Source organism: Peromyscus californicus, unplaced genomic scaffold (genome assembly GCF_007827085.1).
Source record: "Peromyscus californicus insignis strain IS unplaced genomic scaffold, ASM782708v3 Scaffold_14__1_contigs__length_90479793_seg_2, whole genome shotgun sequence".
NCBI lineage: Eukaryota > Metazoa > Chordata > Mammalia > Rodentia > Cricetidae > Peromyscus > Peromyscus californicus.
Window position 1 is genome coordinate 55177304 of NW_026294436.1, and position 16919 is coordinate 55194222.

The 16919-nt window shown below is 41.2% G+C and overlaps 1 protein-coding gene across 8 annotated transcripts in view; it reads right to left on the reverse strand.

Annotated features, from left to right (window-relative positions):
- Ddr2 (discoidin domain receptor tyrosine kinase 2) overlaps window positions 1–16919 on the reverse strand; it is a 127764-nt gene that overhangs the window by 47230 nt on the left and 63615 nt on the right. For all 8 annotated transcript variants that reach the window (XM_052737545.1, XM_052737543.1, XM_052737539.1 and 5 more), the window contains one exon: window positions 5144–5252. In XM_052737545.1, coding sequence (XP_052593505.1) covers window positions 5144–5225 — 82 coding nt within the window. In that variant the 5' untranslated portion in view covers window positions 5226–5252. The remainder of the gene's footprint in view (window positions 1–5143; window positions 5253–16919) is intronic.

Here is a 16919-nt window from a genome sequence, read left to right on the forward strand (position 1 = left end):
AATGCCTAGATCAGGTTGGCCCGCAGGCATGTCTGCAGAGGACTGTCCTACTTGTGAGTTGAGCCAGCCCAGTGTGGGTGGCACCATTCCCTAGGCAGTGGGTCCTGAAGTCTATAACAATGAAAGAAGCAAGCTGAGCAAAACCAAGCATCAAGATGCATTTCTTTCTTTCTTGACTGTGGGTGTTAATGAGACTAGCCAATGATGGACTGTAACCTCCAACTATAAACCCAACTTCCTCTCCTGTGTTCCTTTTGTTCAGGGCATTTAATCACAGCCACAGAAATGGCGCAGCCACAACTCTCAGTTTCCTCGTTTGTAAGACTCGATGAATCCAATCTTTCTTGAGCATTCCAAAAACTGGCCGCTGAGTCCTTTAAATATCCAGTAACAGTACTTCTTTTTTTACAAAATGCACTTTTGCCTCCACAAATCAAGCTTGAGATTCAATTTTAGTGGCTTCTCAGGCCCTAGCATCCATGCACACCCAGATGGCCCTTGACTCAGGGATCCTCTGCATTGATACTCTGTGGTCTTGCTATCTGCAGAAAGCAGGAGAGCTTGGAGGTCAAAGTCTATCATCCTGCTAGCCCTAGATGGGATTCCATCCAGGCTACTCTGCTTAGTCTATCGCCTTCAGTTACCACCTAACATTTGTGGGCCTCCATTCCCAGGGCTCTATTCTAACCATCAGAGAGAGGGTGTGTGTGTGTGTGTGTGTGTGTGTGTGTGTGTGTGTGTGTGTGTGTGTGTGTGTGTGTGTGACAGAGACAGAGACAAGAGACAGAGACACAGAGAGACAAAGACACAGAGACACAAAGACACACACACACACAGAGAGAGAGAAGAGAGAGAGAGAGAGAGAGAGAGAGAGAGAGAGAGAGAGAGAGAGAGAGACCATTAGTTAAACTCTCAGCATTTCTCTTGAGACACAAACACAGGAAACATAAAGAAATGGAAATAATTTTTCATCTTGGAACTATATAGAGGAGATAATAGACATCAGCCTTGATGGAAGTCAAGGAACTGGGAGTAAGTTGACAACTTGGTACTAAAGGGACCCAGAGCATCCCCACTGCCTCAGTTTCTTGGCCAGGGTGAACTGGCCCAGAAGGGCTTCTACCTCAGAACTTCCTCATTTAGCATGATGAAGAGATTAAAGTTCCAGGTCTGAGCTCTGCGTCCTCTTTTTAGCCTTATGCTATTCTTCGGCTTCAAGTTGAGCCTCAAATTTAATTAACTTATTATAAGCAAATTAAATAAATAAATAATGAATTAATGAATAAATAATAAAGCTAAGTATTTTTTATAAATGAACTTTGAATCATTCAACAGAATTTTCTAATCCCACCCAAATTGACTTGCTGACTTATGAAAATGATTTTTTATGAAATTATTAGTATAGTGGTTTAGCCAACTTCTGAATTATGATTCTGCTGCCCTCGGGCCTTCCAGTACTTCCTCCATCAGATTGGCAATTGTTAGGGTTGGGTTCCTAGTGCACCTCCGGAACTGAAAGATTGTTAGCACACTGCCCATACTGGAGGACTGGAACATACTACATCTCAGTATTTCTCATGGGGGCTTCTAGAGCCCTACCCTGCAGCCCCTCTGGCCACTTTGAACACTGCCATCTCTGGAAATGTCAGTGACATCACCCAATTTACCAACTCGTTTGCCAAAGCTCAGCTACTTGAGAGCCCAGTGCCTTAAACTGTGGGTCACAATCTCACATTGGGTTGGGGTTGGGGAATGGTGTAACTGCATGTAGGAATTGTAAAAGTATTGGCAACAGTAAAAGGTTTTTGAAAGTGTACTGATGAAGATCAATTCAAAATCAAATGCATAACAGCTGTTTGCTTCTGGAAGTGCTCACCCATGTGGCACCGTGCGTTATCACTGGAACCTTGTGCCTTAGCAACACAACCTGTGCACCTAGCACTGAGCATGCTGTCAGTACCAGTGAACTCTGCCTAAAGCCACAGGGCTCAGATTCCAGACGATCGTACCTTATGAACTGCAGTGTTTTTACTCTATTCCGAAGTTGTCTGCTCTTATAGAAACATAATGATTTAATTATGGGAGGAGCCTCACCATTTTCCCCATCACTCCTCAGTGTGTAAGGATCAAATTAGTACATCTTGAGCTAGTATTATGTTAGAATGTCTGACTTTTTAAATTGCTATTTGAGTTGCTGACTTCAGTTTCAGTTTTTTAACAGTCATTAAACGAATTTTGGCTTGTGACTGATTAGGATAGGATTTCTGATATCGTCTGACATGGCTTTAAACCTATTTCTGTTAAGAGTTGGCCATATAATAAATATTTGCTTATAGCCCAAGTCTCTCTGCTATCCGATGTGGCTAACCTGTGAGGAAAATCTAAGGCCCAGAACTTATTGTCACTGAGTACCTTCATCTACAATCAGTACTTTCAGTAGCTTTAGTCTTTTGGGAAGTACCAGTCGAGACCCCTAAAAGTTTCCTCTAAATCAGTGAGTATTTATTCTGTATCTACTCTGCATCAAGCAGTGGCTAAACCATGCAACTCCGTAAGCACCAAGTTCCACAACAACCATTTAACACTGAGGAGAAATAAAAACTTCTTGTCTGCTTTTTACACCCTCATCTCCAGTTTCACCTGGTAAAATGGAAGGGGATCGCAGAGGAAAGGGTTAGTCCTTCAATAAGTACCATGTTTCCAGGAAAACCTTTTAAAATGAGGACATCTACTTCTTTGTGCTGGTGGAAAGAGCCAACAGAAATACCTAACAACAGAACAGGATGTAAAATCGCCTTCAGGCAGCCTGTTTCCTACTCAAGGACTACAACTTGTATTCTAACACAGGAAGCTGGTCTCCCTGGTTGAATTGCTTAAATGCCCCCAAGCATGCCAGCCTCCATGATGAATGACACCCAGCGCCTAGACATTGTGTGCACTCTTTTCCCTCTTCTTTGGAGCCCAGAAGAGAAAGTCCACCATAGGAGGCAACCAAACTTTGTAGGGTAAGAGGGATACAAAGCATAAAAATAAAAAGGTGTCCAAGTTAAGATATGAGGTGCCCCCACTAAGCACTTCAGATATAATAATGGAAAAAAGCATTGAATTCACTCAGCCAACAATTCTTTAACTTTTTAAAAGGAGTTTTGACCGTGTTTCCTATTAAGGGTATAAAGAATAATGCATGACCATGGACTTGGTCAGGGGAGGCACTCTCACAAATGTACCATTATGCTAGTATAAAGACAAAATGAATGTACCCTTGAGAACGTAATTATAGCTAGCTCAAAAATTGAACTCTACATACTATTGTGGGAGGCTAAGTGGGTAAAAATCACTTTGGAAAACTCTATGGCATTATGAAGAACATTAAATAACATGTTACGAGTGACCCAGGAATTCCACTTCTGGATATAAACTCAAGAAAATTGAGTATATATCCTTACCACAAACTCTGTGTAAGAATATGGAAGATTTTTTCACAAACAGGCCCAAACTTTATAAACTATCTAAGTTCCCATCCATAGTAAACTATGTAAATGAAGTGTTCAAGGAAAGTAATATTATACAACAACAAGAAAGGGCCATCACCCACTGCATGTAGCCATGGAATAAATGTCATACAGAAAAAGTTCAGTTTAAGAAGCTAGGCACAGTATCCCTGTATCATATGCCTCCATTTATATAAAGTACAAACAGGCAAAATGAGTCTTTCTTGTTAGAAAGCAACATAATGGATGTCACGAGGGTGGGGCAGGAGGAAGAACTCCATGATGCCTCTGTTTCTTAAATGTGAAAGTGTTGCTCACTGCCAGGGCCGTCCAGCCTTTGGCATTGCCACACAATGTCATCATCTACAAAGTTCACATTCAAAAGCAGCACAATCAAAAAGATCACATGGGGGAAAATGTCATATTTTATATAAGTGTACACTTTTGTATTAGCCCACATTCATAGCTACCCTCTGCTTCAGGTTAGACATGTCTGAATGGATTTGTGAACACCTATCCAATTGTAAGGTATGTGTACTTTTATACGTCTATATTTGTCAAAGAATAAAAATATGACTTAAAATCTTTACATTTCTTTTTACCATGTACATTTTTTGTTCCTATGGACTCTGGGCATAGCTATATGACTTGCTTTGACCACTGAGGTTCCCCACCTCAGTGCTGGGAGTTGAAACAGCGTCTTAGTGAACAAGCAACCACCCAAGCTACAGCCCTCATCCCTGCCAGTACGGTCTTAACAAACATAATTTGAGCAGTGGATTGAAAGATTGTTTGCAGATTCCAGCTACCACTCATGCTCTTGTGCAATTTCCATGAAAACATAACCAGGCTAGTCTGCTAGAGGAATCCACAGAGCCACAACCAAACTGCCCTTCATCGGGCCAAGGTAATCCTACGTGAGGCAATAGCCAGCTGACTCCCAGATAGGTAAATGCACTAAGACAGATCAAAGTACAGTCCAGCCAAGCACAGCGGAAACCATCAAACTATAAGCTTGTAAGCAAAATAGACACTCATTTTAAGTCACTGAGCTATTGAAGATTGTTAAGTAACATTATTGTGTAACAGACAAATGACATAATCATATGCTTTAGGTTAAAGCTAAAATATATATGAATTAGAACAACATACACAAAAAAATTGGCTCAAAAGATTCATCTCAAATCTCTGTTTTGAACATAGTCACATCCTGTGAGAAAGAGACACTACCTGGGATCCTGGGAACCTGGCATCGTACAGAGTCAGTGTTCCAAAAGTATAGCAGGACAGTCAAGTAAAACCCAGGCCTAGCATCCAGTGGATAATCCAATCGAAAGAAGCTCCCTGTTGCATCTAAAATTTCTCTCCCATTTTCCCCAAAAGGCAGAGCAGCAAATAGCCATTCCTTCTCCCATTAAAAAGTGGCATTTAAATTGCTCTGCTCAACAAAAAACCTCTTGTACAATAGCCAACACATTCTATATGGATAGGGAACAGATACAACTTTGTTTCTAACTTGGCCACATTTCACCACGCTAGTGAAAACAACTGATACAGTGGGTTCCCTTGGCAAAATTCTTTCTAAGATAAGCACTGACAGGCATGGGCAGGAACCTGGTCTTCAGCGTCCAACTGAGTAGTGGCTGTGTTACCTGGATTAACCTGAGCTTTTGCGGAACCCAGGATGGGCAAGAGCAGGAGCAGCACCAGGGGCATTCTGGGAGTCGGGATCATTTCAGAAGATGGAGTTGGATCTGGAGTCTGCAGCCCACCAATAATGCAAGGAAACAGAAAGAGAGGGAAAAGAAATGAGTAATGTAGATTTCACCAACACACGTGAACACGATCTTCATAGATGATTTTGGATTCTTGCCATGTTTATTTCCATATTTAAAACTTCAGTATACCCAGGGATTACCTAATGCAAGAGTTTCTATTAGATTCTATTAGATTATAACTTCACTCCTGTAATTAAAATCAGCAAAACTATAGACAGGTAGTAACATATAACTGAGGCAAATACCAAATGGTAACAACAAAATAAAATTTGTATTTATGATGTCATCTAATGTTTTCATATTATCAACATTAGTTCCAACATTAAATCAAAAAGAAATTCAGTAACTTTAACCTGTTTTTAAAGCTCCATAAGTTAAACATTTGTCTTGATCCATTAGCTTTGAAGTGACATGCAGAACTTTGTAGCTTACTTTTTTTTAAGTTTGCTCCAAATAATCATGTGACAATGAATTAGACATGGACATATCAGTATGTATCCAGATTTAATTCAGTAGAGGCATGGGTAGTTACATGTGGAAATTTTTATAGACATTTATATGTAAACGAGTGAATATAATACATATCCATTGACCCCTCACTCCATCAGCTAAAAGGGCCCAAGGGCAAAGCATTCTGGCAGTGCCCATCCATTGGCCATGCAAACCAAGTGACAAGATCTTGGTTTCTAATCCCATCTTCCAATAAAAGGAATCAGAGTTCCTTAGGAAAAAAATGATTAATTCTAAGACTGGGTCAGGAAATCCATAAGATAAGCCTGGAATATACATTGAATGCACACACACACACACACACACACACACACACACACACACACAAAATGAAGTACGTCAAAAGAACATAGGAGTCAGCTGAAATATCTCCCAGTAATTAAAGCTGAAACAATTTGATCAGCAAAATAAATAAAGGAGTATTAGATTATAACTCAGTGTATAAAATAAATATCCACAAGTCCGTGCTGATGTAAATAAATGACTGAATAAACAAATGAGAGAGAACAGCCCATTTCCCATGAAAAGGGATTCTAAATAATTTATGTAGCTAATCTACTTTTAAGGAAGTTGAGTCTCACCCCTTCCCACTTTCAACTCCTTACACATAAGTTGCACACAGTAACTTGCTTCCAAAGGATTCAGCATGAGCCTGGAGAAGGGAAGGAGAGCATCTTTTCAGTGGGGAAATCTTCCAAACTACTTAGTGTCAGGTACTGTGGTTACATAACATCAGCACTGAAATGTCATTGTGACCGTGCCTGTCCTTGATAGGACGTGATGGGAAGGCACTTGAGGTCCATGGTCCTGACCCACAAACCATGGCCTTTGTCTATTCATGAGGAAAACAACAGCAAATTCTAAGTGAGGGACTTTCTACAAGATTCCCAACTGATGCTCAGTGCTGTTAGTCAACCAAAACAAGAGAACCCAAGAAACTGTCCCCACTAACGGGAGAGAAGGCAATACGAACACTAAAGAAGATGTAATGAGTGGCACACTGTATGGATCCTGGACTTGAAAAAGGATACCAGGGGAAATGGAGGAAGTCAGAGTAAGTTCTCATTTGACAGACAGACAGTAGTGATGTAAGATATTAACTCATGTCAGGTACACAGGGATGCGACGTACTGTCTTCACAAAGATTCCATAAATATAAAACTGTTCTATCCTCCAGATAACACTGATAAATGGCAAGGAGAGAAATCACAAGTAGGGAAGACCTCCAGAAGACATCAGTAGGTTCCTGAAAGACAGGCAAGGTTTGAATGGGCAGTAAGAGAGAGGGAGTAAGAAGGGGGCTGACGCAGATGAGCAGGGGGCACTTTTTAAGTAAAAGAAACTTTCTGTGATGATTTCTAAATGGTAGTATGTTGATACACTTGAAAAACTTTTCATTTACTTTTGTTTGTTTAGTTTGTGTGTGTGTGTGTGTGTGTGTGTGTGTGTGTGTGTGTGCACATGTGCATGCATCATGAGAGGACCACCTATAGAAGTCAGTTCCCTCCTTCTATCACACGTGTTCTAGGATTTGAACTCAAGTCATCAGACTTGGCAGCAAGGGCCTTCACCCCATGAGCCATCTCATCAATCCCTTAAAAACATCTTTTTAAAAATGTCTACATTAACTTATTAATTAATTAATTATGTGTGCATGTTCACATGAGTGCATGTGGCAGTATGAGGACTACTTGTGGGAGTCCATTCCATATGGGTTCCAAGGCTTAAACTCAGACCATCGGGTTTGGTGGCAATCACCTATACCCACTGATCCATCTCAACAGTCCTAAAAAAAAAAGTCAGATATTCAGATGGTTTTCTTTAAAGAAAATGGAGTCAAAGAAAGTCGAATGGAAGAGATAAATGTAACTCTGTGGTAGGGCCTGAAAGATCACAAAGATGGTGGGCATGTTTTCATTTCACAGACTTGGGTGTAATAAACACCTGTCTCAGTGGGCTTTCAGTAACTCCAGAAGCTGGAAAATAGGCTTCCATAGAGTCTCCCAGAAAACACTCCCAAAAGGAAAAACATATAAGTGTTGCTCATGACCATGATCTAAGGATGTCCTTCCATAGAGATCTGTGTTCCTATGTACAGCCATCTAGGAACCTCTTATTAAGGGTTTCTGGCCATACATTTCTACACTCCAAAACCCTTCCCAGTCCTACAGAGAATGTCTCCTACATCTCACGTCTCCTTCTCTTTACCAATCCACACGCCAAATTTACCTCTATGTTATTATAAAGTTATCTGTTAACCATTAGCTTCTTCCACAAACTATGTATTCAGAGAGGCCTTGTTTTACTTTCTTTTTCTTTTATTTATTTATTTATTTATTTATTTATTTGTTTGTTTGTTTGTTTGTTTGTTTTTGAGACAGGGTTTTTCTGAGTAGTCCTGGCTGTCCTTGAACTCACTCTGTAGACCAGGTTGGCCTCAAACTTGGAGATACGCCTGCCTCCGCACACCTCCCCACCCTCCACCAGCCAGATGTAGTTTTTAATGTGAACTAAACCAGACTTACTAGGATATATATATATATATATATCCACTATATCCACTAACTTCCCTTTTGGTATTATTGCTTGATTTCAGGTTGTGAATCTCCAAAACCCGCGACGATTTTTTTCCCCTTTTCTTAAAAATCAAGGTGAACAGTAGCTAACTAACCAACCCAGAAGGATCATAACAGATCTAAACAGCCTGTCCTTGTAGCAAATACATCTAATGTCCCAGGGAACGTTGCGCTGATATTCACTCAATGGAATGTGCTTTTACTGATAATGTAGCTGAGGAGAAAGTGGATAAACTCCAGGTTACAGCACAGATAAGCAAAACCAGCATGTGGGCCTAGGGTTCTGTGACTCCAGAGTCCACCTGGCGTCACTGCCACTGCCATCCTTCCCTTTGTCTCTCATTCTATTCTATCCTTTTCTCAAGCCTCTGCCTCCCTTTCCAGCTCAGTCACAATGAGGCTTCTCATTTATTTCTTCTATTTTTTTTTTCAGTTTTATACTTTTATTATTTTCTAACTTTCTTTTTATTTATTCTTTGTGTCTTTCACATCATGCATCTTGATCCCATTCATTTCCCATCCCTGTGTATCTGCCCTCTGCCCTTGCAGCACCCCCCTACACACAATAAAATTTAAGAGAAAAAAAGAAAAGAAAAGAAATGGCGGGGGGGGGGGGCATCTCGTCATGGAAGCTGTAATGTGATGTAGTGAGTCACATAGTTCTATTTTCCTCTTCGTTTGCTGAGTCTCTATTCAATGGTCACTTCTGCATCAAAGTGTTCTGGCTTGATTGCTAATGCACTGAAAACATAGTATTTCTATACAGTAATGACTGTGGTGTCAACTATGTATGGTTACTGTGACTATTTAGTGTCCTTTCTGTAAGTTCAATGTTATTGTGTTTAAAACACTCAACAGAGAGGCCTGATAAATACCATTGTTGACCCAAATGCTCAATGATTATATCTGGCTAATCTGAAATTTTTTGCCCTAAAAGGAACTTTCTTCAAGGATTCCTATAAGCAGACAAACCCCTCTGGATGAATTGTGTCAAGGATTTCAAGGATTCAGTATTTAGTCATGTGGCATATGCATGGAGCTCAAAGCACATGTGGAGATGCTAGCAGTTGGGAAAATTCTCTCTGAGTTTTTGTGACTAACAACATAAACCTCTTCAACAATTTATTCAGGTCTGAAAAAATAAAATGCAAATGCCCCTGGTCAGAGTATTGCCTTTCGCTCATTTATTCATCAATTATTTTGTAAATGTCCTCTCACATGGGATACATACATCTTAAATGTCAGAGAAGGGCTGGGGAGATAGCTTGGACAATAATGTACTCTGCAGGAGCATGAGGACCTGAGTTTGACCTCCCAGAATCCATGTCACTAAAAGACACTGGCACAGCTGTAAATTCCAGCACTGAGGAGGCAAAGACAAGAGGATCCAGAACCAAATCCGTGAGTTCCAGACACGGTGAGAGACCCTGACTCAAAAAAAAAAAAACAAAAAAAAAAAAACAAGGAGAAGTGTGATCAAGGAAGGTATCCAACACTGACCTCTGGCCTTCACACATACCTTTGTGAACACATAAATAAAAATAAACAAGTCAGACAAGATCACCATCCTCATGGAGCTTATAGTATGCAAATAAATAAATAAATAAATATAATGAGTAGACACACGGAGCTTATATTATGCAAATAAATAACAAATAAATAAATAAATAATGAATAGACACACGGGTGGCAACTGACAGGCCCAATGCTTTAAATCATTTCTTCCTCATTCAAACTTGTAATAAGCATGACACTCTGGGGTGTGAAGAGGATCCCTGCAGAGTAAACAAAACAAGATTGAATACTGCAGCTGTGGGGGAGCTGTTCCGGGAAGGTGTGCAGTAACTTCCTCTAAGTGTGCTAGTGGCTCAGAGACAGACAGACAACCAGTGAAGAGGCTGGGCAGCCAGGAGCCATTCACGAATAAATAAGCATTTGACAAATAAACAACGGAGAAAATGGGACATAGAAAATCAGTTTCCAGTGGTTCAGCAACCTTTTCAAAAGCAAACCCCAAGGCATAGCCACACCTCACACAAAAATAAAGAGCCGAAAATATAAAGACAGCATAATAATTCCCGCACTTGGGAGGCAGAGGCAGACAGATCTCTATGAGTTTGAAGCCAGCCTGGTCTACAGAGAGAGTTCCAGGGCAGTCAGGGCTACACAGACAAACCCTGTCTCGAAAAATAATACCAAAGGAGGGGAAAGAAGGATCTCAAGAAAGTAGGTGAACTTTCCATAAACTAAAGGAAAGAAAGACTTGCATGGAAAAGTATGGAAAGCGAAATCAAAAGAAGAAAAAAAAATGATAACATTTTCCACAAAAATTCAAAACATCCTAGGGATAAGAGGAAAAAGATATCATAAACTTACAGATAAGCTGTGAACAAAGGTAAATATTTGAAACTATAACACAAAACAACTTCTGTTGTAAGAAGCCACTAGAAACATGGGCCAAATAAATAACAAAACAATTGACAAAGAGAACAGTATACTACATCAGAAAGAGCTCAAAAAGCCAGAAAGCCAAACATCAAAGCAGTCCCTGAATTGGTCTCACAAGCTTGTCCAGTGTGGTGATATGAGATTTGATAATGATGTGGTGAAAAGTGTGCTCCACACTGAGCCATTGTTCATGAATTAGAAGATAACTTAGCTAAAAAGGCATCACATGGCTTGCTTGTTATTTATCCCAGAGAAAGAGTTGTGTGTAAATACAGTGTGTGTGTACCAACAAGTGCTTTGCAGCATGTTTTCTAAGTAACAAAAACTTGGGAAGGTATCTATCAACAGAGGGATGCTATAAACTATACTGTTCCTAACTATAAAATACTTCATGACAGTGAAAAAGAATGAATTCCAGAGGCTGGAGAGATGACTCAGCACATAACAGCACTTACTGCTCTTGCAGGGGACTCAGGTTTATCTCCACCACTCACATAACAACTCACAACCTACTGTAGCTCTAGTCCCAGGTGATCCAGTGCCCTCTTTTGGCTTCTGTGGGCACTACACATACAAGGTACATATACACACATGCAGGCAAACCATTCACACACACAAAATAAATAAATAATATAAATAAATAAGAAGAATGAATCACAGCTATATACAGTCCCATGGCTTACCACTCACGACATGCTGTTAGGTGAACAAGAAGTCTGCAAAGTCTCTGTGAAGCACGCTATATATTTTCATGGACACATACATTTATATATTCAATAGAAAATCTGAAAGGTGAATCACCACGCTGGTAACAGTGATTTCCCGCAGAGCTGGAGATGGGAGATGGAGTGCAGATTTCAGCAAGAGGACTTGTGAATGACTGCCATACAGAGACTGTCTTATTCATATTAATTCAATTGTTTCATGTCTAAGTGTATGTGATATATATATATATATATATATATATATATATAAATGTTTGCATGTATAAGAAAATGCACACACACATGTGTACATGTGTGTAGAGAAAAGAGTTTGACATCAACTGTCTTCCTGGATCATTCTTCGCTTTATTTACTGTGGCAGACTCTCTCACTGAGCAGGAGCTCACTAATGCAGCAAGTCTGACTAGCCAGCTTGCTCCAGGAATTCCCTGCATGCACTGAGATTTCAGGCAAGCTGCCACACCCACCTGGCTTTTATGTGGGTTCTGGAAACCCAAACTTCTATCCTTACACTTCTATGACAAGCCCTTTATCCGTCTTCCCAGCCCACTGTTTGATTTTTAAAAGGAGAATGTGTTCTTGGTTCATGTCACTTATAATAGCTTTTCTAACAAAAACAAAAAACATTATTCCTGGCATCAGGCTATCAGGATATCAAGATACTTTTCAGACAATCCTGTATATTCCAGAATGGGAGGTGTTGGGGCAGCATGGCCTGTACCTCCAAGAGTCACTTGAACTATTCAGAGATAGTATTGATCTGTACATCTGGCTTGTGGGAGCAGAAAATGGTCAAGGATCATCTTGTATCTTTCTAGTTTAGAATGTTGAGTCTCTTTCAAATGTACCATGTCATGGTCCTCACAATCATGTAGAGGGGAATTATCGTCTTCCTTCTCCAAAGCTGGAAAGTACAATTGCTTCACCCACAGCCTGGAGAGTCTCACTTGGTCTGGCTGCTGTTTCCCACCCACCACTCTGAGTCCAGTTCACATCTTTACCCATCTGTCTTGTCTACCAAGTCAGATGACGAGTCACCTAAGATCAGGGATCCTGCTTTCCCTACTTCAAAATGAAGGTGATTTTTCTCCTGTCCTGGGCCATTAAGTTAACACTGGTTCCAGTTCCCCTAATGCCAAGGTCAGCATTTCTCTGCCCAGAGCCCAATACTTTCCAAGGGACATCAGTGGACCTGTGGCTCAAAGAGAATATGTAGTAAAGAATCCCATTTTATCCCTGTCTTCACACTCAAAATCCTCTTCCCTTCCCCCTGTTCAATGAATACTCCTAATTGAGCATAGAGGAAGCCACAGTTCATGACTTCCCATACACTCTGCAAGATCTTCTGGAAGATTATTGGCTCTCTACCTCTCGACGGTCCACACCAGGATTTAAACATACTAGGACGTCAGGAAGAAAAATGGAAGGTCAGCCAGGAGTGTGGCAGCCACACCCAGAAATGAGCAACTCTTGGGGCGGGCGGGGGGGGGGGGGGGGGGGGGGGAGCGGGGTGGTGATGGCAGGGGAGAAGGGTACGGTAAGTCCAACTTCTTACTAATCATCTCTGAACTCAGAAGAGCTTACAAAAGCCTCTCTCAACCATAGTCAAGGCCAGCCACTTCACAGAGAAGGGTCAAGCCTGCTCTACAGAAGGCTCTCACAAGATGGCTCACCCTTGGACAATCCTAAGGCTCCTGCACCCAAGGATTATCCACCCGAGAGCACACTTGTCTCGGACACCTGTCTTAGGAAGTCAGAGCGCCTCCCTGGGAACAAGCCTCACAGTAGGGGTCAGATAGGAGGGAGAATAAAGAACCTTGAGAGACAGTGCTGAAATTATTGTTGAGCTTCTGAGTGAGCAGAAAGCTAATGTCACCATCTCATTCATATGCTCCATGAGCTCAGAGTAAGGTTGGGCTATCTGTGATGGTGGAAACCACATTCTCTGGCAGTCCAAACCACAAACACCACTGCAAAGTCTGTTCTTCACTACAGAACTAAATACATGTGACAGATAATAGATGAAATAGATGGGTGAATAGATGGACAGATAGATGATGATGATGATGAAAGATAGATAGATAGATAGATAGTAGATGATAAATATTCACTGATAGATGATAGAAAATGATAGTAAATGATGGACGAATAGGAAAAATAAATTGATAGATGGTTTATAGATTATAAATGAGAGTAGATAGATGAAATATAGATATAGATAAGTGGAGGATAAAAGAGAAGATAGATAACAAATTAAGATAAATGACACGTAGAAGGCAGGTAGGGAGGTAAACAAATTTAAATGAGAGAGATATACATATAAATATATACAGAAATTCCTTCATAAACATAACTATAATAAGTAAAATTAATTTCTAAAAATCACCCCTCATTTCAAGCCTATCATAATGTGAAAAGTAGGCAGATGTGCTTACTAAGTATCTCTGAACTTGGAAGAGCTTACAAAAGCCTCTCTCAACCATAGTCAAGGCCAGCCACTTCACAGAGAAGGGTCAAGCCTGCTCTACAGAAGGCTTGTGCATCCAGGCAACCCTTGGAGTCTTTTGGCATTGCAAAATGTGAAGTTTAAACACCTTTGCTCAGGCTGGAGAGATGGCTCAGCGGTTAAGAGCACTGGCTGCTCTGTCAGAGGTGCTGAGTTCAATTCCCAACAACCACATGGTGGCTCACAACCATCTATAGTGGGATCTGATGCCCTCTTCCAGCATGACATTGTACATACACATAGAACACTCATATATATAAATGAATTTTTTTAAAAAGAAAATGCATTTAAACAGCTCTGTTCTTCCCAAGCCCCTCAGGAAGAGCAAAACTCACAGATGTAGAGTTCTTTGTATCTTCATGTGTGAATATTAGCAAAACCCATCTTTTTCTCTGAAGCAGAACTGAAACTATCCATCCCACCTTAAGAAACATTTGAGCTTACTAAATATGTAAATCCATTAAATGCTTATCCCCATCACAGAATAGTTCTTTCGAAAGAACTTTGCTTGATGATTTGGAATAACAGATCCTACATAGGACATTTAAGATAACATTTGACAATTTAAAAGTGTTCCATCTACTTATCAAAGTTGGAAATCATTGAGTGAGTTGTCAACCCTGCTAAAGGAATCAGGACTAGGCATCCATAAACAGCAAATCCATTCAGTGCATTCAAAATACAATTCAATGCACTAAAATCCAGTTTATAACCAACTGTTCAGGTATGTGGTTTATGTTCCAAACAGAGCATGTCCGGTTTAGCTGGTGGCCCTTCTTCCAAAACTGTCCATTGTCCCAGACCCAATACCTAGGGACAACCTGAGATGATGCTGCCTTTGGTGAAGAATTAGCAGCCACAGATTTCCTTCAAGGCTCTTGATGCAGCCAGCCTGTGTCAAGGACCACAGAGGAAGTGCTGCCTTCCAAGAAAATCAGCTCTGCCCATGTCCCTGGGAAGTCCAAGGTGTGGGCAGAAATGAGATAAAAGGACTTCAGGCAATCTGGCACAGGCACATATGTACAGATATAACTGTATGGCACCTATGTGTACATGTGTGGGAAATTGGGCTTTGGTGAGGAGGAATTTCACACTCACATATTTAACTCAGAGGACATTGGAGGGCATTCAAGACTTGTTTTTCCTCTCTGCTGAGTAACTTCCATTTCAAATTTAACAAATATGAAGAGTCATCTTTGGAGTATCTCATATTCAGCAGACAAATATGCAGAAATGACTTTGGTTTGGGTAAAAGGTCCCCAGACACATATACACACAAACAACAAAATTTGCCAAACATCTTCATGTTTATCTTGATTCCTGAGGATGTGTCAAAGCCTTCCTTACTCCCAACTTCCCCCTGGGTCTACTGGCCTTGTTCTTCTCCATGTGATGCCCAAATCCCAGAATCACCCAACACATGCCTAAAGACAGAAGATGTGACTCAGATGACCTGGGGTGACCCAGGGTGGCCTGCACTGCTTGCATGGAACAGCGAGTGCTACTTCTGCCTTTGTCTGAGGAGTTTGTTTCCCTTTACCTCTGTATTTTCATCTGTAAAGTGGAGACAACTAGAATTTGTAAAGTAGTTAAAGGAAAGAGTGATCCAGACAGCTTTTATTACCTCATTCCCCTTCTAGGAACAGGAGATGGTAAAGAGCAAGTTCACTGATGCAGAAGATGCCCCTCTTCCTGGGCAGAGAGTGGTCACCAGTCCTAGACCCTTGTGTAACATCATCCACCTATTTTCATTTGTATATTGCACTTTGTTGCAATGTTAAACCTAAATATTGTCACAAAATTTCCAGGAGGAAGAGGTAGATAGTGTAAATACAAAATGAAGGTAGAGATCTTTCCAAACACAAGACAGTGGTCAGCACTGCACACAATGCAATGTCCTTTGGTTTGCCAAGACCTTAGACATGACCTTGCTATGTCCCACGGGACAACAGTATCCATTCTCAAACTTGGGAGAGAGGAACCCTCCTAGGCAAGCCCCACCACAGCACCTCCTGCAACTTCAAGACAGGCCCTGAGCAAGACCAGCTTAGCTGAACCCTGTCACGTAAGCAGAGCCATGTGAGAAGTGATAATTGTTGCCTTGTCTCACTAGGTTTTGAGGCAACGTAGTGTCAAACAAAGAATAACCTACAAGGACTCGCTCCAGGAAAGCTCGCCTGCCACTAAGTGAAGTGTCCATTTCTTAATATTGCCTAGATTTTAACTCATCACCAGTGTGTTCGTGGTCTGGAAACTTAGAATGAGGATTTAGGTCATAGGGTAAAGGCGTCAAATGGGAAAGAGTGACAAGCAAGGACTCCGGTTGGGTGACAAACTGCCTTTCTCTTGAGGTCTCAGTGCTGAGGCCCGAAGCAGCATCTGGTCCAGTTTCCATTACATCCTTTGACCTCTGGGTGGCACACCCGATGCTCCCCCTCCCCCTCCAAAGCTGCTCCTCCATCACCTTGTCTGAAGACGAACTCTTCAGGCTTCTGCAGAACGCTGTTATCTCTACCTCTCACCACCTAGAGGGTCCTGGGCTCCCCTGGACCTTTGTCCTCATCTGTGAAAACGAGGGTAATAATGGCACCTGCCCCTAAGGATTGTTGTAAGGACAACACATAAGAAGGGCTTTAGAAAGCTGGGCTATGGTGGCTCTCACCTTTAATCCCAGCACTCAGGAGGTAAAGGCAGGTGGATCTCTGTGAAGCTAGCCTAGTCTACAGAGTGAGTTCCAGGACAGCTAAAGCTACACAGGGAAAACAAGGGCACACCCTAGAGGCAATCATATATCTCCTCCCTTGCTGGATCTATTGACTCAGCGGATAACCTCATGGTAACCTGTGCCCTATGAACCCCCAGTTGTGTTTGTGTCTGACTGTGAG